The sequence below is a fragment of the Pipistrellus kuhlii genome, unplaced genomic scaffold (assembly GCF_014108245.1).
Source record: "Pipistrellus kuhlii isolate mPipKuh1 unplaced genomic scaffold, mPipKuh1.p scaffold_m20_p_15, whole genome shotgun sequence".
NCBI classification, from domain to species: domain Eukaryota; kingdom Metazoa; phylum Chordata; class Mammalia; order Chiroptera; family Vespertilionidae; genus Pipistrellus; species Pipistrellus kuhlii.
The window spans coordinates 39,433,916-39,461,029 of NW_023425460.1; the positions used below are offsets into that span (position 1 = coordinate 39,433,916).

The window sequence follows — 27,114 nt, forward strand, 5'->3', positions numbered from 1 at the left end:
GGGCATAAGCCCTTCCTTGTCTGGAATCGAACCTGGGACCCTTAAGTCCGCAGGCCAATGCTCTATCCACTGAGCCAAACCAGCCAGGGCGAGATTTTTATTTATTTACTTTTATTTTTTTTAGGGATGGGTGGGATAAATTAATGCATCACGAACTCTAGACCAACACTATTTCTAACAATTTGCTAATTCCTACTGATTTCTTCTCTCCCCCTCCCCCCCATTCTTTTTGTCCCCTTTTCATGTTGGAGTTCCTAGCCCACTTCTCATTGGCGATTTGCAAGAAAATGAGTGTTCTTGTTTCATCACCCAGGAACACTGTTTTGGAAGCCTGGCTGTTCCCCCTTTAAACATAATTCTGTTCCCATTTTGTAGCAAATCAATCTGCTTCCCAGGAGAGTGCCTAAAAGTCAACAAAAAACGCCTGCTTCAAACCCCAGGTTTTCCATCTCCTCTCTGAGGTCTTCCAGCATCAACTTGGTTAGCAATTTCCTGCCAGAGCCATCTACATCTTGATTATTTGGGCAGTCTTTCCGGGATTTCATTTCAGACCCCCTTGGAGGAAGACTCCAGCACTTCTGATCCCAGGGCTTGGTGAACTTTCAGTTTTATTTTCCCTGGTGGTGTTAACGCCCAAACTTTTCACCTCCAAAGTCAGAAAGGACTTTGAATCCTAGCTCATTTCCTACCAACTCCGACGTCAGTTAAACACACACACACACACACACACACACACACGCACACACACACACACAGACACACACCCAACCAACACTACAGAATCATGTATTTTTTTCCCCCCTTAAAAGATATTTTTAATGTCCCTAACAAACACTACAGATTTGGATTTATTTTTTTGGATAAAAAGTCATCTTGGCATATTTGTTCTAGGAAGACAACGTTTCATGAACCGATTCCCTGTTAATAAAAAAAAAAAAAAAAAAAAAAAAAAAAAAAAAAAAAAAGGGAGGGAAGACCTCGTGGGTTAATAGTTTCTTTCACTGCAATGACCAGGAACTCTGCCCAGCCCTCCACTTCCCCAAGCCCGCCGAAAGTGGAGGGCTGGATCTTTCTCTTTTGGCCACTTCGGTTCACACCCTGCCCCAGGGTGGCTGATCTCAACTGCGGGATTCACCCCCTGAGCACCCCTCACACCCCCACCCACGCACCCCTTCCTTACCACCCCCACCCCCACCCCCTCCTTTCCCCTCTCTCTGGAAGACTTTATTTCTATAGTATTTCTTAAAACTGCACTGTTTGCTGGGCCTCTCTCCCCATCCCCGCCCCTGGGCCCTCCCCCCCCACCCCCCCCCAACCAAGTGGGCTTTTCTTCCGCCTTCCTAGGGCTCGGATTCCTGACTTGGTCGCCACCCCTTTCCCCTCCTCTCTCACTCCGCATTGTCATTCCGAGGCCACCCCCCTAAACCGGGGCGAGTCGCCCCCGTCCGTCCGTCCCCTCGCCCGGGCTCCCGGGGTCGCACACTCAGCGCAGGCCTCTCCCCCTCCCTCCCCTCCCCGCACTCCTCCCTCCCCCCCCTCCCTCCCCGCCTCCCGCTCCCGGCGCCCGAAAGGATCATTGTTGGCCGCCCCCGCCCCGCCCCCCGGCTGTTTATTTATGCACACGTCACCGGCGCGGCCCCGCCCCCCGGCATCTCATTAAGCGAGTGTGTTCCTCTCGCCCTGTCAATAATCTCCGCTCCCAGACTACTCCGTTCCTCCGGATTTCGATCCCCTTTTTCTATCTGTCAATCAGCGCCGCCTTTGAACTGAAAAGCTCTCAGTCTAACTTCAACTCACTCAAATTCGAGCGGCACGAGCTCCTCCAGTATCTTCGGCTTTCGGCCCCCCCCCCCCCTTTTTTGCGCTTTTTTATAACTGACTTCTTGTTGTTTGTTGGTGGTGGTGTTTTTTTCTTCTTACACCCCCCCTTTTTTATTTATTATTTTCTTTCTTTTTTTTTTTTTTTTTTTGCACATTGATCGGATCCTTGGGAACGCGAGGAAAAAAAGAAACCCCAACTCACGCGTGCAGAAGATCTCTCCCCCCCCCTTCCCCTTCCTCCCCTCCCCTCCTCCCTCTTTTCCCCTCCCCAGGAGAGAAAAAAAGACCCCAAAGCTGAAAGGAAAAAAAAAAAGTTCACCTTGGACTCGTCTTTTTTTTTTTTTTCCTTGCAATTATTTTTTTTTTCGGAGGAGGGGGAAACAAAACTTTTTTTGGGGGGTATTTTTTTTTTTTTTTTTTTTGCTTTTCTTCCTCGTTCATTTTTTCTTCCAAAATTGCTGCCGGTGGGTGAAGGAAAAAAAACATGCCGCAGTTGAACGGCGGTGGAGGAGATGACCTAGGCGCCAACGACGAGCTGATCTCCTTCAAAGACGAGGGCGAGCAGGAGGAGAAGAGCTCGGAGAACTCCTCGGCGGAGCGGGACCTGGCCGATGTCAAGTCGTCCCTCGTCAATGAATCAGAAACGAATCAAAACAGCTCCTCCGATTCCGAGGTAGGAGAAAGCCCCCCTCGGGCCTGGTGGGGGTGTTTTAAAACCTATTTCCTGGGTTTGGCAAACGTTGATTTCCAGGGGAGAAGAGAAATCGGGGGCCGGGGGAGAGAAATCGGGGCGCCGATCGCGGGGCCGGGCGGGCGGGCAGGCGGCGTGTGCGTGCCGGGCCACCATGGCGAAAACTTGTAACCCTGTTTTTCTCTCCCCCCCCCCCCCCACCTACCTACCCCCGAACCTCCCACCCTGCTGGATCTTTCTCCCCCCCACCCTGCTCCCCCTCTTCTGCGTGGCGTTTGCCCCTCGCCCTCCCCACCTCCATCCCTCCGGGAAGGCGGAAAGACGGCCTCCGCCTCGCTCCGAAAGTTTCCGAGATAAATCCCGGGAAAGTTTGGAAGAAGGTGAGTGCGCCCCGCGCGCCCCAACCCCCCTCACCCCCCGGGCCCGCCGCCCCCCGCGCGCCCGGGGCCCGCGCCCCCGCTCGGCCCGGCTCCGCGCCCGCCCGGCCGGGGCGCACGGCCGCCGGGGCCGCCGGCTAAAAAGTTTCTCCTCTCTCCCGCTCTCTCCCCCGCTCCGCCGCCGCCCCGCCATGTTAGCGGCCAAGAGGCAAGATGGAGGGCTCTTTAAGGGGCCGCCGTACCCCGGCTACCCCTTCATCATGATCCCCGACCTGACGAGCCCCTACCTCCCCAACGGATCGCTCTCGCCCACCGCCCGAACCGTAAGTGCCTCCGCGCCCGGCCCCGCCCGCCCGCCCGCCCCGCCGGCCCCGCACGCGGCCTCTCCCCGGCCCCCTCCTCCCCTCCTCCCTCCCTCCCTCCCCTCCCCTCCCCTCCGCTCCCTGCCCTCCCCCGCCCGCCTCCGCCCCTCCCCGCCTCCCCTCCCCCGCCCGCGGCCCAGGCCGCCCGAAAACTCTCCAAACTTTTCTGCCTTTTGTGGACTGGATTTTTGTTTGCACTTCGCCATGTTCTTGCTTTCAGTTTGCTGCCTCGTGATGTCGTGTGTGTGTGTGTGTGTGGGGGGGGGGAGTGGAGACCTTTCTCTGTGTCCGAGCAGGGCTTTTGTTGGGGAGGGGAGGGGAAAAAAAAAATCAGAGCAGCTTTATTTTGTGCGCCCCGGTGGCTGCCCCCTCCCTCCCTCACTTCGGCGGTGTTTGTTTCTGCGCCCTGGGAAGATGACTGTGTGGCTCTTTCTTCTCTCTCTCTCTCTCTCTCTCTCTCTCTCTCTCTCTCTCTCTCTCTCTCGGCGTCTCGGGCTTTCCCCGGTTAACCCCTTGGCTGCCGCGGCCGGGGCCCCGGGGGCGCGCGGGCCGGAGGGGCGCCTGGCCTCCGGGGGTCGGAGCGCGCGCGGAGCCCGAGGCCTCGGAGAGAAGCGCCCGTCTTTCTCGGATATTTGTTTAGCTTTCTAGTGCCGATCGCCGGCCCTCAGCCCTCCTCCCCCTGTGCCCTGGGAGGTCACGCTGGCCAGACCGGCCCCGCTGCAAACTTGGGGCCTCCGGGCTTGCTGTGGTTGGGCCGCCCCGCAGGGCCGCCCGCGCCCCGGGTGCCTTGGCGGGCTCGGTTCCCCGGCGCCCTGGCCGCCGGCTGCCCCCTCCCCGGCCTGCGCGGGGCTGGGAGGCCCCTGCGGCCGGGTTCTGGGCTTGTGGGCAGGCGGGATGGCCGCCTCCTCCGAGCGGACTGGAGGCGTGTTTCTAGGGAATGTTGGTGCCTTGGAGCTTAGAGGGCCAGAGCGGGGTGTGCGCCTGCCAGCTCAGTGAGCCCTAGGGGAAGGGGAGGCAGACAGTGGGGTACTGGGGCCCAAGGTGCAGAGGGGAAAGCCAGGGGCTTCTCTTTCCAGGGAGGGGACTTGCTGATCGTGGGCTTCCCAACTTGGGAGGCCCTGCAGCGGCTCGGGGTGCCAGGCTCTTGGCCGCTTCCCGAAGGCTGTGCTGCTGCCCAGCGCTGACATTGGTTCCTAAGGCTCAGCCCCTCCCCGGACTGGCCTCTGCCCCCTGCCCTTGCCCTGAACTCCCTCCCCCCCATCCGCTAAGAAGCCTGAAGGGAAGAACCTCTAGCCGCAGCCTGGAGCCATTTGTGCCGGGTTTTTACCGGAATTGTCATCTGCACCTTCTCTGCTTTGGTTCCCCCTGATCCACGACCCCTTGTTCACACACACACACACACACACACACACACTTGTTTTTTCCTCTTTCGGGAACTGGAGGTAGCTGTGTGAAATAATGCACCCGCTGTTGAACAGGCATGGGTTCGATGCTCATGACCCTATGGCTTGGCGAACGGGAAGTCGATCAGATCTACAAGTGTTTTTAAGCATTAAAATATTAACCATCAGGTTGGACTTGTTTCTTGGGCCCTGGCAAAAAAAAAAAAAAATGGCAAGGGCATGCAAGAGCGGTCATTTCTGTACGGCTAGGAAAGAGAAAGAATTATCCCTTCTCCCCTGCACCCAGGCTTCTGCCTGCCGGGGAAGCTGGGAGAGCTGCTCCGCCGACCTCTCCCTGCAGGGCCAGCGCCTTCAGGCTGCAGGGACCCGGCCATGGTGGTGGGGGAAGCACAGTTGTATTTTTTCCCCCCCCTCCGGAGCTGGAGGGCAAGAGCTTTCTGCTCCGAATCGGATGGTTTGTGTACTCACTAACCCGACCGAGCAACATTCCAAAGTAACCAGGAGAATGTCTTCCTCCCCTCCCCCTCCCACGGTATTATTTAAAAACCCACTTGGCCATCTGAATATTGAGCCCGGATGGCCGTCTTGCTGGCTTGCTTGACTCTCTCTGCAAACTTCCAGGCTGTGACGGCTGGCCGTGCCGCCATCCTATCTCCTCCGAAAACTTGAGCAGTGGCGTTGGGCTGTCATTCGGGAAACGGGAAAAATCGTTGGAGGCAAAGAAGCGATTTCCTGGCGCGCGAGGGAAGGCCCCCGAGCCGCCGGCCCCCTTGGTGGGCATTATAGGAATAGACAGAGTCTGGTTCTGTTCATTGTGGACCTAGCGGGTGGCCGTGTGCGGTGACATCAGATCGGGTCCGAGGAGGAGGCATTTCTGAACTCAGTAGGCAGTTTGCCGCATTTGCATGGCAAACACCCACTGGCATCTTTGTGTGTGCACTGCCCCTTCCGCCTTCCTGTCTGTCGGTTCCCCGGGTTGGATTTTTGCGCTCCAAAATTAAAAAAGTTATTTATTTAGGCCGGTTAGCAGAGCCATGGAAATGAGGACGAGAGGCTGTTGTGTGTCACTCCTGACGTCTCCCGTCAGAGGGGCCAGCTTGCAATTCCAGATTTGATACAGCTGCCGGAGGCATCTATAGGCGAGACAGCCGTCTTTTCATGCCTATCCGCAGTGCTTAGTGCTTCCTAGAGGGTGTTTGGGAGGGCAAGGCGTAAAGACAAATTAGCTGTGTGCTTCATTCATATCCGACCCTCTTTGGCGGGGGTGTTTTTGCTCCGTTTTCTGTTGCCTGTCAGGTATACCTGCAAAACAGCTGCATCCCTTTAAAAAGCCAACTCTTTCCATCCCTGATTTCTGCTTTTCTATCTGAGAAGGTAAAGAATTAAGGAGTATCATTGAATCTACGTAGGATGAATACCACATTATCTCAAGAATAACGCTTTCGTGGCTGGAGACGCCATAACGCTTGATAGTTAATAATTTTAATTTTCAAACGACACAGAGATTTCTGCATGCCATTCATGTAGTCTCTGACACAGTCTTGGGAACGGCTTTTTAAGAGACAGATTGGAAGACAAAAACACAGTCAGAGGAAAGAGGTCCAGCTAAGTAGATGGGAAGTGATAGGATTGCAAATATTAGGATTGTGGTAACATTTGTCGGTTACAGATAAGACAGCGGTCACCATAATAAAGTTGATAGGAAAAAAGTAGGGTTGCCTTCCTTTTTCCCCTCCTGCCAAGCCAGAAGTGGGGATCTGGTGTGGTCGGAATCCCAGTTCGGTTTGAGATTGCTTTTTGATGGTCAGACTTCGGTTATTTGCTTTTTCCACCGAATTGTTTGCTACTACTAGGTTTGCACAAATAAATAAGCAGCATCTTGAATTCATTTTTGAACTTGGAATCAGGCATTTCCAGGGAGCCAAGAGGGGCCTATTCACAGGGGCTGTATGGAGCCCGGTGGAAAAATGGATGTTTTCTCCTCATCCAAACAACATAATCCTCTCTCCTACAAAAGAGCCAGACTCGGGAGTGGGAAGGGTTAATGGCGGTCCTCCCCCGCCGTCCTCCCACCCCCCACCTGCATCCCCTTTTGTTTTGACAACACTTTTCAGAGTGTGACATTCCGGGGGGGGCCCCCCTCCATAACAATGCAATATTACTGTAATTACACAGGTCATTACATTTTAAATAGAGAACAATAAAATGCTTATCACCCTGAAAAAGAACAGGTGGTCTTGCCCTCCTTTGGTATGTATGCTAATTGTTTTTCATCTCCTTCCCCGAGATATTTATGGGGGACATGTTTAGGTTTCAGTCTGACTTGCCCACAGTATTAATTCCGCGCTAATCTTTATAGGTTGGGGTTTAATGTCTGCAGTATGGATTATGGGTTCAACACTCACCCAGTAAGTCATATTTTCATGATTATAAATTTAATATGCCAGCGCGTTCGCCGGTCGGTTGAATGTAAAGCTTTCTGAGACCCCAGCCACAAAACTCTTAAAGCAGCCGGGAGCCTAAAGGGCTTCTGGGAAGAAGTGTTTTTGGAAACTTTTGACGGCTCCAGGGAAGTAGCTTCCACGGATGCCCCCTATCTGATGGGGAAAAGATTTAGAGGCAGACAGTCCCCGCGCTTTGCCGAGGAGTTTTTTGCACGTTGATTTGCATTTTTACTGATACGGATTTCTCTTGGAGTGCCCGCTGGAAGCTGGTCAGCTCTCTGTTTCTTAGCAAGCTGTGAAAAAGTCTCAGGAAGATGTCCGAGTGCTGGCAGATCAAGAAGGCTGTTTCTGTGAGCAGTGTAAAAAAAATAAAAAATACTTGCTTTAGAAAAGGCGCATTTTTAATAGTTGCACCAGCGTCTGTGCCTTGAAAGGGGACAGCCCACGTCTGTCCAGGTTTTGCATGCCCCTCTCCATCCCACGAGGTGCCCGTGTGCCTGCAGGACCTGCCTGAAGGTCTGGGTTGGGCCATCCTGGTGCCCCTTCCCTCTCACCAGCACCCTGGGCCAGCCAGGAGGTACCCCTAAGAAGATTTTGCATTTTGTCAGATGCTTCACCAGAGGCCCCCCCCCCCCCCCCCAAATCCCATTTAAAAAAATGCACTGGAGAGAGAGGACAGCTGCAGATTTTTGGGCGGACGCGTGTTCCTGGACCGTGACTAAAACTCCCGGGGACCTCTCCCCCAGCTGTCTGGAAGTTATGTGGAAGTTGGTTTATTGGCAGTTAAGCAGGAGACAACCTGGATTTAGCAAAAGGCCGCTCTCCTGCACAGGAAGTCGATGACATTACATATTGGGGGAAGGGTTGAGATTGCAGGCCAGGAGTGATTTACTTTTTTTTTTTTTTTTTTTTTTTTTTTTAAATAACAACAACCATAGACTTGCCAAATAAATAAGCACTTTCCAAGGAAGTAGGTTGTAAGCTTTTTAGTCTTGGTAAGTGGAATTAGATAGTATCTTGAACCGCATTTATAACTGTTGCGAGGTGACACAGTACAGAAGTTTTGAAAAGTGTGTGTGTGTGTGTGTGTGGGGTCAATCAGATTCTGGAGGCTTTGATTTTCCCAGGGGGGGGGTGTGATGTGGGGTGTTGGTGAGGGGGTCCCCAGTTTCTTCTGGGAGTATTGGCAACCCTGTGAGTCAGTCTTCAGCCCTGCCTTCTAATTGAGCACATTTGTGAAGGAAATGGTTAATTTTACAACCAAAGGCAACGTTGCACCTCCACAGGTCCGCTGAAAGAAATGTGCCCCAGTCCTTTGCTGGCAAGCGCCACCGGGTCATAAATCCACAGGCTTTATTTACAGCCCATAACACTTATGAATGTTAAGATATTTGACGCCACGTTGGCCTTATAATATGCAAGGTCCGCAGACATTGGCAGTAGCTCAGATTTCTCTCACTAATTATAAGCAATGAGATTGGGGGGGGGGGCGCGAGGGAAAGCCCATCGCCAATGCTGCCCTCCCCCCTCCGGTGACTCCCCCCCTGCAATCTGAGCTGACTGAGGCGGACACCCCCTCCCTTGGCAGCTGACTTGTAGTTCTCCTCTAGGCTATTGTTATACACATTTACACAGTGCACTTTCAGGCGTGGGTAATCGGTTGGGGGCTCTGCACAGATGCCTTTTTCGAAAGCAAATTTGCTCTAGGTGTTTGCATCTTTTTCCTTCTGGGTTCTCCCTTCTTTTTTATTTTTAAAGTCTGTGTTGCCGATATAGTGCCTATTTCCCAGAATACTTACAGAAACCGGATAGGGGAGAACTGCTCTGTAATTTATATGATGTTCCACTGAGCTGGAAGGGAAAATACACACCATTGCATAGGGCACTGGTTAACCCCAGGGGTTTGGGGGGGGGGGGGAAAGAGCGAGAGGAGAGTCCATTTAAGGACATTAATAGATGAGAAACAATCAGGTTTCTGTGGGGGATGGGAAGGAAAGCCCTGCATTTGGGAAAGGCGCACAGAAATGTTGTCCAGGGGGGCAGAATAGATGCCGGACTGAGATTAGCCAAGTAGGAGAAGATGGGGCACAGATTTGGGCTGGGGGAATGAGTGGTTGGAGGAAACCGGGTTGGAAGTTTCTCAGGAGAGGTGGGAGGACCGTGGGGGAGGGGTGCTTGCTGTTGAATAAAACTAGATCGCAGGCTCAGCTGAGCCGGGTTCCAATCCACTCCTCACCCACAGGGAGGATCTGGCCACAGATTTCATATCAGTTATTGTGTGATGATCTGGGGGCGGGGCATTGGTGGTCCAAACCCCGGCGTGAGGCCTCCGAGGCCAATCATTTTGCCGATTTTAGTGTTTTTAAAAAAGTGGGCTGCTGTGTGTGTGTGTGTGTGTGTGTGTTGCAAGCTGACCACTTGCTGAAGGGGCATGGGGTTCTGAGGTGTATGAGAAACGGCGGAGGGAGGGCTGTGGGTCCCATCATTTCCGGCCCGTTCCTTCTTTCTCTTTCTCTCTCTCTCTCTCTCTCTCTCTCCAACCCCAACTTAAAGACCCGGGCCGAAAGGTTTTATTTTCTAATCAATGGAATGCAGAAACTTACTAGCCCTCAGGGACAGATATGCATCCCTTAACAGCTCATTACAAAGATGGGGCTGTGGGATCTTTGAACGGGTTATCAGTGCTAGGTTTTCCCAGGATAGCTTTTCCTTCCTTAGGCACATCTGATTTCTGGCTTGGTAATTCAGCCCGTTAGACTTGATTCTTTTTTCTTTCTTTTTCTTCCTCCCCTGTCGTGAAGTAGCCCCCACACACGGTTTGGTCGACAGGGGGAAGGGATGGGTATTCGCGGGATCAGCTCCGAAGGAGTTAAAATGGCTCACTCAAGTTTGGCATCATGAAAATAAATCTGAGGCCTGGTAGGCATTAGCGGGGCACAGCACATTTACAGAGCTTAATTAGTACGCACTGTAATTGTTCATGGCCTGCCAGAAGAAGTAATGTTCAGGAAAAAGCGGAGTCCTCCTCTCTGCAGCCTCCAGTTTGAAACCGATAAATCACTTGCATATTTGTGTAGTGATTCAAATGGAGCTAAGACCTCTCCCATCCCAACATGTGGTAAATTGTAAAGTCAATGAATTGCAGATGTAGGCTACAGTGAGATTCTTCCCAGAAAAATGCAGAATGAATGGGGAAGAAGGGACTGCTATAAATATTTACTGAGAAGATAACTAGGTTCCTGCGTGCTGGGCCAATTAGGATGCACGAAATATATGAGCAAAATGCTTCAAAAAATCGGGAGGGGGGTTCGTGTGGGTCTTGGGGTGGCGTTGGTTTGTTTTAGAAAGTGAAAGAGAAAAAGACACGGTGTTACTGTCCTGTCAGTTTTGGGAAGCCCGAATCACAGTGGCACATCCAGGGAAGGACACGCGAAACCCACATTAATGCAAATGAATTCGTGCCGAGTTGCAGCGCCGTGGCTGCTAAGTGGAGTAATGATGGAGGCATCACCGGAGGAGGGTTGTTGGTGAAGCTAGCAACTTTTCAGGGAAAATGCTGTGTGAGGAACATAGCTCAGCCCTGGAGCCCGGTGCTTCTGTGGGCTAGAAACGTGTTCAGAAAAGTTGCTTCACCTTATATCTTCCCCCTCCAGCCCCCAAGCAGTTTAAGAACTCCGTTTTAATGTGTAAAGAAAATCACCTAGTTTTTCTCAAAACATCAACCCAGAAAAGCCGATCACCATCCCCAAAGTTCAACTTCATCTCTTTTTTCTTTCTTTCTTTTCATTTTTATTTTGCAAGAGATTGCAGCACAAAGCAGGAAAAAAAAAAAAAAAAACAGCGAATGTGCAGCATCCCCCCATAGACCTATAGATGTAACTTTCTCGAAGCAATTTTTCCCCTTTTTTTTTTCTTCTCCTTTTTACAGGATTTTGGTCTCAGGCAATGTTGCAAGTCAATACTTCTTTTCCCCAATGCGAGTAGGTGGATGTGTGTGGAAGCTGTAAAAGTTAATGATCGCTCTCTGACTCATCGCTGATGGTTTCAGGTTGGGGAAAAAGAAGAGAGAAGAAAAAAAATTAATGAGGGTAAATAGACGTTTGGTGGAACGTGGAGACAGTGGGAGAGGCTGTTCAGTCTGAAGGCCTGCATGCTGTTGCAGCAGGATTTCTGGAGAATGCCAGGAAGTGAAGAGGGGTTGTCTTTGTTCAGCTTGTTGTTTTAGGATGGGGTGAGGGTTTGGTGGCTGGATCTTCGCAGGAATGCCTGAGCCCACGTACCTACCAGTCGGAGCTGGTTTTGCCTCCCCGGGGGGGGGGGGGAGTCAGAGGCCCCCTGGACACTTTTTTTTAAAAGGGCAGGCAGGAGCCCAAAGTCCTGGCCAGGAGTGTGCTTCCCACTACATGGAAGAGGCTCCCCGCAGAGGGGTGCAGTGCCTGTCCTGAGAATGACTGATGATGTAAGAAAACCCCTTAGGTGTTATTGCTATCGTCACTATTTTTAAAACCCGCTCTGCTCTGTCTTTTAAAATGCTCTGTCTTTGGAAATTGAACTTCAAGTGGCCGATGTTGGTAGCTACCAGGCGAAAAGGAAGGAAAAGGGACCAAAACACCGCCGAAACCAAAACCTTGCAGGAAATGAATCTGGATTTATTATTACTGTTTTAAAAAAATATTTTATTTTATTTATTTATTTATTTATTTTTTTTACAGAGAGGAAGGGAGAGGGATAGAGAGTTAGAAACATGGATCAGCTGCTTCCTGCACACTTCCTACTGGGGTGTGCCCGCAACCAAGGTACACGCCCTTGACCGGAATCGAACCTGGGACGCCTCAGTCCACAGGCCGATGCTCTATCCACTGAGCCAAACCGGTTTAGGGCTATTATTACTTTTTAATAAAATAGAAAGTTAGGTGATTCATGAAGCTGAACATAAAGCAAATGCCCCACCTCTTTTTCCCATTCAGTGGGGTGAACAGGTCTCAGAAAGGAATCCTCATCACATGGGAAGTCTATCTGGAGCTGGAAAAACCAACGTAGGGTTTTGATTCCTTTTAGTCACCTTTGAGGATGAGATCTCCCTGGTTGTAAAAGCCGATTTCTGCTCCTCCTGTCTTAGGAAATCGCTGACAGCCTGAGTCTGAGACGCCCCATTTAGGGCCAGTCGTGGCGATTAGGAATAAAATGAGAGAAATCAAGAGATGCTAATAATAAGGGGGAGCAGTTAACTGTAAGATGTTGGCTTCCCAGTTGCTGGTGAATCGTGCCCCTCCACTCCTCCCATGCTGGGCACAGCCACCTCTCCCTGGTGCTTCCTCAGGACAAGTGAGGGCCAGGTCACCCTCGGTGAGAATGGCTGGGTGGGCTTGGCCACCGTAAACAAACACACAGGAAGGGGAGGTCTACTTTGCTGAGAGTTTCACAGGAAGGAATTAATTGCAAAGTACCTTGGAGTTCTCATTTGGTGACACCCCAGGGAGGGAGGCACCTGCTGAGGGCCTGTTGCATGCCCAGGGGACAACAGCCACAGTGGCTGCGAGCCGGAAGTGATGTCAGGGCTGCAGGTGGTCCACAGCAGGGCGGTCCCAAGAGGGGAGGATGATGGGAACCTGGTTCTTAACCTCAGATATGCCTTAGAGAGCCCTGTGTCTTGTCCTGCTTCTTGCAACCTTCCCATCTCTTCCAAAAAAAGAGAAAAAAGCAGAGAGCCAACCATCTCTTGTTCTCTCCCGCCTTACAGCTTTTCACAGAGATAGAAATGCAGGGGTGTTGCAGCTTAGAATGCCAAGGTTTTACAGGTATTTTATCTTTGCCCAGCTAGACCATAACGAACAAGGCATCCGTGTGTTTGACAGGGAAGGAAAAAGCAGTTGGAAACGTGTTTTCGGAAGGGGGGCTATTGGGGGAAAAGAGGGGGTGGAAGCCCAAAGGAGAACCTAGAAAATGGTGAAGGCTTCGTCCCTGTGGCTGGAGGACGCTGAGCTCCAACCCTCTGACACAGCGGCTCCTGGCCGGGAGGGGTGCTGCAGGGAGCTTGTGCTGGGGTATTGATGAGCTAGTGGAGGCTGTGTGTCTGCACACCGGAGGAGGGAGCGACATTGCTGGGGGCGCTAGGATGGTGTGTGTGTGTGTGTGTGTGTGTGTGTGTGTGTGTGTGTGTGTGCGCTCAGTTTAAATTAACTTTGTCCTCCCGGAGTCGCCAGGACCCTCCGCTGCGCCTTTCCCGCTTTAATTGCAGCTTCCTCTCCAGGTTGCATCGCTGCTTGGGCGGTGACGAACGCCAGGCTTAAGCCTGGAACCCGACAAGTGAAAATTGAATTCGGACCAGCCACAGTTTCATTAATGCAGCCACAGGGCTGTGATGATAGGAAGTTTTGTCTCCACGACCCTGTACGTGGTGATCAGGTGCCCGCCCGGTTTTAATGGACAGTATGAGATGCCTGTGGTCAGCCTGCCACAGATTGCCGAGGGGCCCCGCAGGGTCTGTGGGAAGCAGAGCTGGGACAAGTCTCCATTAAGCTCTGGAGAAGAGGAGGAGAAAACCCGCAGAAAAGGGGGACACGTTGCTAGTGTTGCCTTCCCTGCTTGGAAGGAGGACACACCCCTCCACCCGACCAGGGCTGCTCTCCAGCCAAGAATTCCAAACTCGTGGAGCAACCTGTCTCCTGCACAAAAGTTGTTTTAACAAAAGTTGTTTTAACACGACGGCAGCATTGTCACAGTAATTAGTGCAATCTCCGCTTACTGACTGGCAGTCTTCACAAAAAGGGATGGGGAGCGGAGAGGGGGGAGAGGGTTGGGGAGGGGGGAGAGGGTGGGGGAAGGGTGCAAATTCATCATGCTTTTGCAGCAATCCACTTGGGATGACCTGCTTGTGAGTCTGTGTGGGGGCTTGTGTGCATTGGGGGGGCATATCTTCCCGTGCTCAGCACGCACCCCTGGCTTGTTTCTCGGAGTGGGCGTTCATTCCTCTGCCACGACAGGTGAGAAAATGCTTTTGTGGGGCCCACCTTCCTTGTGCCCCCTTTTAACTTTGATTGATGTTGTGTTCTGAGGAAGGCGGACCCTTTAATATATCCAGGCAATATTTTTGTTTGTTTGTGACAGGTAAATTGCTCTCAGAACCAAAAAATGGGACCTTCACAGCCTTATGTCATGGGCAATATAGCTTCAGAGTGTTGCTTAACATGGGATTGCTACGGTGTTGTGTTTATTTGGAGCTGGTTCAGAAGTTCTTAAGTGAAACTTCCTTTACCTGCCCCCTCCTTCTGTTATTTATTTATGGACTGAATATTTTATTTTATTTTTTGGTAGAGAGGATTATATAAACTAATAGGGTCTAAAGCCTTTGCAGGTGAGGTTACATGTGTTCTGCTAATGGCAATGGTAATAGTATCGTAGCAGTGGTGGCGATAGCATGTTATAATCACACCGGTTTGGAAACACCGCTAGGCCTATTACTGCAAGGGGGATGGGTGGCGATTTCATAGGACCATCTGATTCTTCACCATCTGTGTGTAAATGCATCTTCAGATCGTGTTGAGATTCTGTAGAGATTGTTGTATTTATAAAGGAAATCAGATGGTGTTTGTTTTTCCCAATTGGTGGGATTCCAAGATTCACAGGTCCTGTTTGGGAAAGAAAGAATGTGGTGAGGGGTCTTGGTATTCCTTTCTCTTTGGGGCTGTGCACTGTGATGGGGAAACAGCAGGGTTTCCGAGGGAAAGACCCAGGAGAGACTTCAGGGCCTTCCTGTGCAGGATCTGGGTGACCATTCACTCACTGGCCACCAAGTGGTCTTTCTTCAGAAACCTTGGTGGCTGTTCGACAGTGGTTGGCTGCCTCCCTGGGGAAGCGTGGATACCTAGAGTGTCCTGGGCCACATAGCTTAGTCAGAGGCCTGGGGTGGCCCCGGAATTCTGCCTGACACATCTGTTTTCCCCCAAATAGACTTGAGTTTGCAAGGAGCTGCAGCCCATTATTAGCACCACTGGGGGCTTGTCTACCTGTGGCGGGCTTGTGGCTTCTCCTAACCCTTTCTCTCCACGCTCTGCCTCTGGCCTCCATGTTGCAGTTCTGACGACTCGTGCAGCACAGTTGGTTTTTCCGCATCCTCCTGCTCAGCACACCGCTTCTTATGTCTACATGGGCGTCCCGTCCCGTCCCTTTTCACGTTACTGATTCTCACTCCTGGCTCTCTCCCCCACTTCCTTTTTGCTTATTGAATAGGGCTTTAAATTTTTTTTTTTTTTAAATTTACCTTAAATTATTATGATGATCTTACCCATAGCAACAAATAAAATACAGTTCAATCTAGGAAGGTTTGTCTGCTATTCATAAACTGCTTAAGATGTTCCCTTGTAGTTTGTGACATCAGCAGAACGCTTTGATTTGGTTTCTTTCTACAGCTCCATTTTCATTCCGGGAGCACACATTACTCTGCGTACAAAACGATTGAACACCAGATTGCAATTCAGGTAGGACACGAAACCGATCCTGACGCTTGAATTGTCAATGTGTAGGTCTCTTGTGTCTTTCATTCTCTACTCCTTCCCTCAGCCTAGATGATGTGATGATGATGATGATGGTGATGATGGTGATGACGATGATGGTGATGGTAGTGATGATGGTGGTGTTGATGATGGTGGTGGTGGTGGTGGTGATGGCGATGGTGGTGATGGCAGCGGTGGTGGTTGGTGGTGGTGGTGGTGGTGGTGGATTGGGGGAGGTAGGAAGTAAAGAATGAACAAGAGCAGAAGATGTGCTGCTGAAATGATTGAAAGATACGGGAAGAAAGGGAAGCCTGTGTGTGTGTGTGTGTGTGTGTGTTTTTGTGTGAAGAGTCTCTTGTTCAGGCATAATGGGCACACAGACCCCAGCTTGGCTACTGTGTTTTGCTCAGGGAGGGGTCTTACACTGGGAGTAAAAAGAGGCTACAGAGTGGCCAGGAAGAGTGAAGGGGGGAGACGGGAGCGGAGGCCGTGTGACAGCCAGAGAGTTGTTTCCGGTGGATCAAAATCATGTTAAGTGGTGCTAAGAATATCACTTTTGACCTGATTGTCCTGAAATGTTGATTTCTCCCGGGCCTGTTGATATATGACACTAACAGAGCTGGAAGGGAAAGGCGACAGATCCCAGCTTCTGATGAGTGTCCTGTTTCCTGCTCACGTAGAGTTCCATTCTCTTAAATCCAAAGGCTAAACAAATCATGAACTAATATAGACTCCGGGCTGAACGGGTGCCAGCAGAAGGCAGTGGTGGAGCGAGAGCAGACTAATACGATTTTCATCTGTCTGTCTGGCCTGGCCTGGCCTGGCCGGGATGGATGGCCTCCTGGTGTAACTGATGGGGCTGGACCTCCACGGTCTCCTGGGTTAACCCTTTGAAGGAGGCTTTGACCCTGGTTGTTGTCATGTCCAAGTGTGGCCCTGGGGCCTTCTCTTCCCAGAAGTCGATGTTGGTGGGGTGAATGATGTGTTTGTCCCAGCATTCCCTGCCTTGTAGTTACCCTTGCCCGTACCTTGGATGTGGGCATGGGGTCTCCCGGAACTCCAGCCGCATGGCATCTGTGTGTCTCTGCTGCTTCTCAGCTGAATCTTCCTGGGTGGGACTTGCAAGTAGCCATTTGCCCCCCAGTCACCTGTGCACCATTCCACCAGGGAAAACGATGACTCGGCTGGCATTTTTTATTTGGTGGATCCCTGATATGTTTTGTACCCATGTCAAGGGGACAGTCACTTATTTAAAAAATATTCCTGTTCCTTCTGAAGTCCGTGCTGGCTGGTCCGTGTGTGTATTTGAGGGGAAAAAGCGTGACCTTGGTTCTACCCTCCCAGCCCCCACACGTTTTCAGGACTGATGTCTTCCTTCGGGCCTCCAACTGTTCTTGCTGGCACACGTCTGGTGGACCCTTGTCCCCCTTGATGAACTGCTCAGGGAGTCTTGCTCCCAAGAACTGGTTGTAGACTCGGGGTTTGGTTAGAGGACGTGCCCAAACCGGGACTCCTCCCCATGAATGGAGGGCTGCCCGGCGTCCCGGGGCCTACTCCCTCCCCGGGAGCGCTGGAACAGCCCGCCGCCCGGGGTGTGGGAATCGTGGAGCCTGAATAGCGTAGTGATCCCTATCTCGGTGTGGAAAGGCTGGCCGGGGCCATGGCACTGGGAGGCCGGCCGAGACCAGACCAGCTGTTGTGTCTTTACACCCCGCTGAAGCGGCCCTTGTTAGGCCGGGCAGCCCGTCTCTTCTGCAAACCACCTGGCACGGCACGGGCCCTGGGAAGCCCTTTCTCAGGAGGAAGATGGAGTAAATTACAGAGCTCATTGTTTGGAGGACTGAAGCCATCACTATTCCTCCATGAACAGGTAGTATTGTTCTGCCCCGCTTCTGTTTGCCGAGGCTGGGTGCCCATGTGGGCAAACAGAGAGGCGTTTTATCAGAGGCCCCGCACCGCATGCTCTCCGTGCTCCCCCCGCCCTCGCCGGGCCAGGACCGGGCCACGCCAAGTGGCAGCGAGCTGTAATTCTAGTTGGATCATCAAAGGATAAATGCCCCCCCCCCCCAAAAAAAAAAAAAAAAGACAAAAGAAGCAAAGGGCAAACAAGAGGAAACCTCAGACATACAAAAATGGTTCCCAAGGCCCCCAGCGGCTCAGCCAGGAGGCGGGGCGGGCGGAGAGGGTGGCATTGCCTTGGTGAGCAGGAGGGCAGCCGGGGTCCACCCTTTGCTCTGGTCTCCAGGATAAGGCTCAAATGCAACGTATGATGGTCAGGGCCGGATTTTCTTGCCTGGAAACGTAAACCCGTTCAGCCTTCATAAATACTGTATTTCAGTCTGAGCTGAGCTGGTTGCTCTCCTAAGCTATATCCTAAAATAACCTCAAGTAGTATGATACCGTGTGTCACATGAGAGCCATCCCCCTTCCCCTGGCCATCCCTCCTGCAATCTCAGGGCTTGGCCAAGTTCACCGTTTGTATGAATGGACGCTGAGTGATTCTGTAGACACACCACGTTCTTGTCGAAGGTATGGACACAGTATCAGCGGCTGTGTTGGGATCTTCCCCTGCTTTTGACAACCTCCTGAGTCCTCTCAGTTTTGAAAAGACAAAAGTAACAAAAATGATTCATATGGAATGAACATTGAAAGGCCTTTTTTTAAGACGTAGTTATTTGACTGTTGACTTTTTAAAAGTTTCATTGAAGTGCAGTACTCAGATCTTTAATGGAGAGGTGGATGAAGTTTTACCCACATCAGTATAATGTAGAATGGGTTTAGGATACTACTCCGTAAAGGGCCACAGAGTAAGTATTTTAGGCTTCGTGGGCTCTACAATCTCTATGGCAACTGCTCAGCCCTGCCAGGGTGACGAGAACGCACCCAAAAATAGTACCTGAAGGCATAGCTGTGACCGTGTCCCAATGAAACTTTATAAAATCTGACGGTGGCTGGATGTGGCTCAGGGATTGTCGCTTGCCTTCCCTGGTAAAGAATATTAGCAACTTCCCAGAAGTCTCTTCTCTTCCCAGTCATCCTTCCCCAACCTCCAGTAAGAATTCCCACCAAGGACTCGTTCCGGCTATGATCATGGATGAGTTTTGCCTGCCCTTTAGCTTCTTAGAAATGGAGCCGTGCAAAGTATACTGTCTCATATCTGGCCCCACTCAGCATCATGCCTGTGAGTGTTATCCCTGTTACTGTGGGTAGCAATGATTTGCTTGCTTGCTTATTTATTTATTTATTTATTTATTTATTTATTTATTTTATGGCTGCATAGCATTCCAAGCTAGAATAGAGCACATTGCATGTAGCTTTTCTGTGTTGTTGGGCGTTTGCTTCCAATTTTGTGCTTTAGGCTTAAGCCCCTCGTCACACTCTTCCCACACCTGTTCCTACACAGGAGCTGACTGGGAGAGGCGTAGGGCAGTGTGCGTGCTTAGCTTCCCATTGACCTTTTGGCAGAGCTTAGCTTCACATTGACCTTTCGACAGAGACACTGGATATCAAGAGTTATCCTGGAGATGCTCTGCAGGGCGGTTGTTAGGTATGTGAGTGATGCTTATGACGAGGGGCAAGTAAGATAAGGCTCCTTTGCCCAGAGTCATCCAGGACAGGGCCCTGCAGGTAGTGGTTTGGCTCCTGCCTCAGCTCCTCGGAGCTCCTCCCACCGTCTCCATTCACCAGGCGGAGGTTTTGCAGGTTTGCAGGGCACAGGTGGGCCCACATCGCAGATGGCTCAGAGGAAGGGCCTGCCAGTGATTGGGGTCCAAGTTTAGGCACCTCCGTGCCTCCCTGAAGAGAGCACTCCCAGCGCTCTTCCACTCATGGTTATTCCAACCCCAAGAGCAGGGTTGGAAGCGAGGTCAAGACCCACAGATGCTTCCCTTGGTTTCCAGCAGACGGGCTACTGCAGCACCAATTAGGCCTTTGTTTTTAAGAGTCTTTTGGCCGAAGGTGGATGTTTTAACACCAAGTCAGATGTGATTTAGGGAAAAAAAATACTCCGCACGCAGGAAAAACAAACCAAGTAGACCTTTCTTGGTTGTTTATCTTTTAAGATGGGAAGTGGCTTGTGTGTGTGTGTTTGTGTGTTTGTGTGTGAGTATGCTGCACGCACATGCTTGTGTGTGTGCGCAAAGACAACTAGGAGAGGATCCAGAAGAAATGGACCATTTTATTTGTTTAGACAGCTGAGCGGTGGAGACCTTGCTGTGGGCGTTGTCTTCCCTCATGTCCGCAGGCTTGCAAGTTCCCATCTGAGCTGGACCAAGGCATCCCCCTGCTACTTGGCCCCAGAGCTCCTCTGCCATGATTCAGGAAGGCCTGAGGGCCCTCCACCAGGGCCCTGGGGTCTTTGTGGAGCCCAGGAGAGGAAGATAGAACTGGGGAGCATCCTTGCTCCATTTTGGCTCCTCCTTCCTGCATGTAAACTTGACGTGTAGTCTTGTCTGTGTCTTAAGATCCCCAAGGTGCTTTGCCTCGGCGTCCATCTTTTTGACCTAGTGGACCCTTGGTGCCTGGGATACAAGTGTCCAGAGATGAGCAGCAGTGGATGTGAGCAGGGTGTTTGTGAGCGCTCCTGGCTTTGCTGCAGGTCACGTTTCCAGTGCAGTATGTTGTGTTCCAAGCACATCCTCACACGTTCCCTGGCCTCACCAGGATTTGCTCTCTCACGTGAGGAGCAAATTTAGGCTAAGTGGGAGAACTCCCAGAAGCAGATTCATTTCTTGGTATAATCGCTTCTCACTTTTCCTTTAGACTGATGGCCATGCCTATCTGTGAGGTTTCATCTCCATTTTTCACAAAGAATGAAGTGTGTGTGTGTGTGTGTGTGTGTGTGTGTGTGTGAGACAGAGAGATGTCATTTCACTAGGGTAGTAGGCAAAGCCCATGGATGCCAATGGACTAATTCCGAAGGTTCATTCACTTGTTACAGTGTTGCTTTAGTTCACTGGTCGGCAAACTCATTAGTCAACAGCGGCAAACTGTGGCTCTTGAGCCGCAGTTTGCTGACCACTGCTTTAGTCTAATTATCTAATTTAAAGTCCAAACCTCAGAATGCTCAGTCGTTCATTCATTCATTCAGAAATATTTATTGTGCATCTACTGTGTGCCTGGGGAATTCATCAGTGACCAAAACAGACACAAGTCCCTTGCTATCTCCCAGTGATGTTTTACATATGGATTTCTAAGCACCCCACTCCCCTGGGTCTGATCGAGTGGGTTTCGGGTACAGTCAGGAGGTTGCATGCATTTTGAATCAGGGTTCTGATTTTCAGCCTTCGGAAATTTGAGACTTGCTGCCCCACAGTCTCCTGAAACCCTTCAATTAGTCGTTTATTGGATGCTCAGTCATTTTCACTTGCCGAATAAAAAGGGAGGGCTGGCCAATGCTTGATTGGGATAACTTTTTCTCATTGAGAAACTAGACTGCCCGTAGGTTCCCATGAGCTTTTGAGGCTTTTCCTCCTCCTCTGGCGTGTGAAGAGAGGCAGACACCTTTGCAAGGCTCAGGAAGAGGCCTCCCGTGGTGTATGGAGAGGAGCTTGGACAACAATGTGCCCGGCCTTAGGGGTCAGCGGCAGTAACAATGGTTGATAGTAATAGCCACTTTCGCTTACTGAGTTCTCCCTATGCACCCACTGGCTGTTAAGTGCTATCTGTGAATTATTTATTGATTCTTTATCATAACATGGAAGGACACTCAAAAGGTGTCATTACACTTTTGCTCTCATTATTCCACTTTGTATGCCGTCTAGGAAACAGAGTCACAGGCACTCAAGGTGTTTTGCCTGCGATCAAGGAATTGGGAATCCAAACCCAGTAGTCAGACTGAGGAGAGACTGTGCCTTACAGCCTCACACTGACTACTGTCTGCTCAGAACGAGGAGTGAGAGGATCCAGGGTTTCCTAATGCAGTGGCCACCAACCAGCCCGCTGGGCTGTGTGCGCAGGCATCACCTGGATGGCTAAAAATGAGAGAATCTGGGTTCCACTCCTTGGAGAGTCCCGTTCAATGGCCGAGGGCCGTGTTTCATAAACCTGAGCAAGCCTCGCGGAGAGGGCGGGCGCCCGGAGGGTTCCTTAAGTTAGAGATTGTGGCCCCACCTTTGGAGTTTCAGGCTCTGTAGGTTGTAGGTCTGGGGTGGGTCCTGACATAGGCAGCCTAAACACGTTTTCTTTGCTGTTGATGTCCCTTAGTTGGCGATGGCATGAGAGAACCGCTAGACTAGGTAGGCTGCACATTACAATCCTGCAGAGAGCAGGAAAACCAGTGTGTAGGCCCAGGCTCCTCCTCCGCCCACCTGGATTGGGATCTCGGGGTGTGGGAGGGGGGATTGGGCATGCCTCATTCTAAAAAGCTTCCCAGGTGATTTTTACTGTGCATAGGGGTGAAGAGCAGCAGTCTAGGGCCGTGGTCGGCAAACTGCAGCTCGCGAGCCACATGCGGCTCTTTGGCCCCTTGAGTGTGGCTCTTTCACAAAATACCATGGTCTAGGCAAGTCTATTTTGAAGAAGTGGCGTTAGAAGAAGTTTAAGTTTACAAAATTTGTCTCTCAAAGGAAATTTCAATCGTTGTGCTGTTGATATTTGGCCCTGTTGACTAATGAGTTTGTCGACCACTGTGTAAGGGATCTTGGGCTCTGGCCCCCTCTTTGGATGAATGTGATGCACGGAGTCTCCTTTGAGAAGAACGGTCGTCAGGTCTGTTGTTGGCTTGTTGTAAGCTTGACTGACTCTTCCCGGGGGGAAATGTCTGGTTATGTTCCTATTTCTAAAGGATGTCTGCTCAGTGGCAGGAGCCTCTAGTTTGAGAACTTTGCATTACCAGGTGAGCAGTGATGCTCGCTGTTCGCTGAGTGAGTACCATCGAGAGAAGGTGGGCATCTGCTGCCACACCCAGGAGCCTGAAGCTGCTGCTCACTTGGCCAGGTCATGCCACAATGCAGATTTGGGTGTAGCAGTGGCAGAGTGGGGCCTGAGATTCTGCATTTTTAACACTCCCTGTTGTGTGTGTGTGGGGGGCTGATGCTGTCAACAGATAGAGCAAAGGCCGAGTCCGTTAAAAAAATACATTGAGCCGAAACCGGTTTGGCTCAGTGGATAGAGTGTTGGCCTGTAGACTCAAGGGTCCCGGTTCGATTCCGGTCAAGGGCATGTACCAGTAGGGGGTGTGCAGGAGGCAGCTGACTGATGTTTCTCTCTCATCGATATTTCTAGCTCTCTGTCCCTCTCCCTTCCTCTCTGTAAAAAATCAATAAAAAATATATTAAAAAATAATTGATTTAAGAGATGGAGAGGAAGGGAGAGAGAAACATCAATGATGAGAGAGAATCATTGATGGGCTGCCTCCTGCACTCCTCCTACTGGAGATTGAGTCCACAACCCCAGGCATGTGCCCTGATGGGGAATCAAACCGGGACCTCCTGGTTCATAGGTAGGCGCCCATCCACTGAGCCACAGCGGCCAGGCTCAAGTCTATGTTGAAAGGCACGGGAACTGAGTGAGCTGCAGAGAGTCGAATTGATTTGTCTGAGGTCTCCCAGCATGGCGGAAACACGGCCAAGACTGGACTCCAGGAATCTGACTTGGCGTTTTGTCTGCCTTTCAAAGGAGGAGTTATCATCTTGTCTGCTAAGCCCATAGGAGTTGCATTACATTGGCCAGATAAAAGAACGCAATCTGGTTTTGCTGTTTCAACGTGTATCATTGTTTTAACTTATATCTGCTCTAATTGTGTTTCTTTGAGTTGAGATATTTGCATCTGTTCCTTCTCCGCCATGTGAATGAAGCACGTGGGGCCCAGCCTGTGTGGCTTGTGAGAGGGCTGGTGGGGAGGCAGAGACTGTCTGGTGGTCCTGACTAGACACACACCCGGAAAGAATGAAAACAACTGTTCTGTCAGCCACATGTGTCCCCCTTATGGCCCACTGCGAGTGCTGGAAAGGCCTGACCTGGGGCAGTCAGCTGGGGTGTTTGAATTTTTTAAATATATTTTTACTGATTTCAGAGACGAAGGGAGAGGGAGGGAGAGAAACATCAATGATGAGAGGGAATCATTGATCGGCTGCCTCCTGCACGCCCCCTACCGGGGATTGAGGCCGCAACCCGGGCATGTGCCCTTGGCCAGAATTGAACCCGGGATCCTTCAGACTATAGGCTCACGCTCTATTCCCTGAGCCAAACTGGCTGGCGCTGGGGGTATTTTCTTTGTAGCTCTACTTTATAAGTTACACTGGATCACATTTACTTCTTCTGGAGTCGCTGAGGATCATGGGGCCATTTAGCTAAGCACAGAAATTTCTGACTGGGTCAGTTGTGGCTGATGCTGGCAGGCTCATCAAGCTTAGCACCTAATTTGTTTCTGGACCTGGGTTTGGTTGAGTGATATCAACTCCTGATGAACCAGATAAGTGGTTGCAAACTGTTTTCCTAATGGTTTACCTTGAAATCCCAGCAAACTCTTCAATTACACAGAAATGATAGCTGGCCATCGTTTTTTTTCTTTTTCTTTCAAAAAATATTTTTATTGATTGGAGAGGAAGGGAGAGAGAGAGAAACATCAATGATCAGAATCATTGGTCTGCGGCCTCCTGCATGCCCCCTAATGGGGATCGAGCCCACCAATCAGGCATGTGTCTTTGACTGGAATGGAACCTGGGACTCTTTAGTCCGCCGTCCCATCCACTGAGCCGAACCAGCTAGAGCTGCCTTTGCATTTTAAAGGGACAGGTACAAGAGGATGTGGGGGGTTCAGCTTGTGTTTCTGCAGCCAGATGACCTGGATTTGGGTCCCAGTTCTGCCATGCCTCAGTTTCCTGATCTTATAGAACGGGCTGATGGTAGTACCTGTTCCCAGAAGGTGGCTAGGAGTTTAAATGAGGTGGTATGCCATGAGGTGGGCAGTGCGGTGGCACACACGGGTGCTTGATAAATAAATACGAAACCCTGCTTTCACCCTGGAGCGCTGTGCGAAGGACCTGCTCGCAGATGTGGAAGATGCCTTATCCCGACAGGCATTGTATATTTGTTATTTCCTGTCAGGGACATCACAGATGATAAATTTGATAACCTGGGCCATCTTTGCTGGCATAACAAAGATTTATGACTCCTGTTGGCTGCTGTTTGCATTTCTCTCATGTCACTTAAAAAGTTCTGCCCAGTCCTTGCAACATTTGACTGGACTATAAGCTCTTCTGAGATTGCATCTTACTCCTCTTTTATGTAGCACTGTGTAGGGATGCCTAGGACACAGTAGGTGCTCAGCCAGGGGCGTGAATGTGTTTACATAATACCCACTCTGGGCAGAAATGGGAGCAGAGTGTATCAGTGAGATGGAGTTGGGTGTTTATTAGAGATGGCTTTTTCATTTTTCTTATTATAGCCCCTTTCATAACATGAGAGGCAAATAGTAACAACAACAACAATAATAATAATAATAATAATAATACTTTTTTTTTTTTTGGTGTTCAACCAAATACTTGAGATAGACCTTCAGTCCCTTTGTTAACTTGATGTTCTTTCTTAGATATGCCCTATTTTAATTTCGACTCACCTTCAGTGTGTGACTTTGCACCTTGGTTTAATGACTGTGGCATCACTCAAACCATGCTTAGACTGGTTTTTATATTTATACTAGAGGCCCGATGCACAAAAATTCGGGCATGAGTGGGCCTTCCTTCCTTCCCGCTGCCAGCACCAGCTTTCCTCTGGCACCGGGACCCGGGCTGGCTTCCCCTCCAGCCGGCCGCAGGCACCCAGGACCCGGTTGGCTTCCCTCCACCCCAGCTTCGTCAGGAAGGACGCCTGGAATGACGTCGGGAAGACGTCTGGTCTAATTAGCATGTTACCCTTTTATTACCATGGAAGATGATTGTCTTCTAGTTTTCACAATGCTTGGAGGTCAGTTGTTTTTTTTAAAATCAACAATAGCTTTAAAAACAAACAAACAGATGACAAGTTGTGTTACCCACTGGATCATAACGTTTTCTGAAACGTTGGCCACTGTCATTAATTCCTGCAAGGGACTTCAAAAAATTAAACAAGTGTTAGAATACTTGTGGGTGGATGAGCCTGCCCAGGCAAATTCATTCCTTTCTATTCCCACACCGTGTGCCTCCCTGGATTTCGAGGTTGAGACGAGAACCAGAATAAATGGCTTTGCTCGCAAATCGGAAATTGTCCGCGGCCTGATAATGGATGAGCGGGTGCTGGTAGCCCATCCGAGTGGGGTGAGGGGATTCTTTCCACCCGGGCTCCGGTGCAGCTGCTCTGTAGGGAAGATAGTCTTGTGTCAATAGTTTTTAAGTTGATTCAGGAAGCATTGTTGATGATTGAAATTGAAGAATTGCGAAGACAATTCATCTTGAGGAACAGAGAGGCATCGAGTGTGATCCGGGCTGCCGGGAGCCGACATTGACATACGGGCCGTCATCAAACTAATTGTTGTTTGAATTACCTGTTATGATCCGATGACAAATCTGCCTCGCTCCTGCCACTGGAGCAGAAAATGTAGCTTGAATTGGCGTGATGTTAGCAAGTGTAAACTGTACTTCAACAAGATGGATAAACCCAATTATGGGGCAGACCTGTAGAGAGAAAATCCATTTAAATCTCGTAATGTTAAGCAGAGCTGTGTTTAATTCATTTGGACCAATTTGGGGATGATGTATGAGTGCTGGTGGACATTAGTCAAAGGGGGGGCCGCTTGGGGAGAAGGAGGTGCCTGTGCTGCGAGCCACCCCGGGAGGCAGCGGGGGTGTCGCCTCGGCAGCCCGCGCTAATGGCTGGGAAGGGCAGAAATGACAAAACGATGGACTGACTGCTGCCTGGCGAGCAGCGCTGTGTAAACGAACCAATAAGGAAAGCATATGAAGCAGAAATGAGACGAGGTGTTTTTCCTAAATGCTATTGACAGTCTAAAATAGAAAGGAAATTTGAGGTTCCTGTTCTGTGTCTCCAGCCCCTGAATACCCTTATGGGTTCTTCCCAGCCTTGTAGCAGAAGGCCTGGGGAATGTTCTTTATTTTTGCATAACTATGATGGAAGGGGGGGCGGGGGTGGGAGGGGGGAAGGGAGAGAGGGAGGAAGGAAAGGGACAACTACATTTAAATTGATCAGCTTTTGTCTTTGATTCTCTATTGGAAAGCAGTTAAGAGGGGATTATTATTCTGAAATATGTATATGATTCATATTTGGAAGCTTGGAAGGTCTTGTGTGCTTAATAAGGAATATATATATATATATATATATATATATATATATATATATATATATTGATTGCAGAGAGGGAAGGTGAGGGAGAGAGAGATAGAAACACCAATGATGAGAAAGAAGCATTGATTGGCTTCCTCTTGCATGCCCCCTGCTGGGGACCGAGCTTACAACCTGGGCATGTGCCCTTGACTGGAATCAAACATGGGACCCTTTGGTCTGCAGGCTGATGCTCTATCCACTGAGCCAAAAATTGGCCAAGGCAAAAAAAAAAAAAAAAAAAAAAAAAAAATCTATGTATTTCTTT

General features: G+C 50.4%; 1 protein-coding gene across 46 annotated transcripts in view; it reads left to right on the forward strand.

Annotated features, from left to right (window-relative positions):
- The first annotated feature begins 1,664 nt into the window (after positions 1 to 1,664).
- TCF7L2 (transcription factor 7 like 2) overlaps positions 1,665 to 27,114 on the forward strand; it is a 193,971-nt gene continuing 168,521 nt past the window's right edge. For 8 of the 46 annotated variants that reach the window (XM_036439039.2, XM_045582102.1, XM_036439036.2 and 5 more), the window contains exons 1-3: positions 2,200 to 2,494; positions 2,826 to 2,892; positions 3,088 to 3,212. In XM_036439039.2, coding sequence (XP_036294932.1) covers positions 2,306 to 2,494; positions 2,826 to 2,892; positions 3,088 to 3,212 — 381 coding nt within the window. In that variant the 5' untranslated portion in view covers positions 2,200 to 2,305. Of the gene's footprint in view, positions 2,495 to 2,825; positions 2,893 to 3,087; positions 3,213 to 15,506; positions 15,576 to 27,114 lie in introns of all 46 variants that reach the window. The other 38 variants (XM_045582098.1, XM_045582095.1, XM_045582092.1 and 35 more) reach the window with 12 other exon arrangements.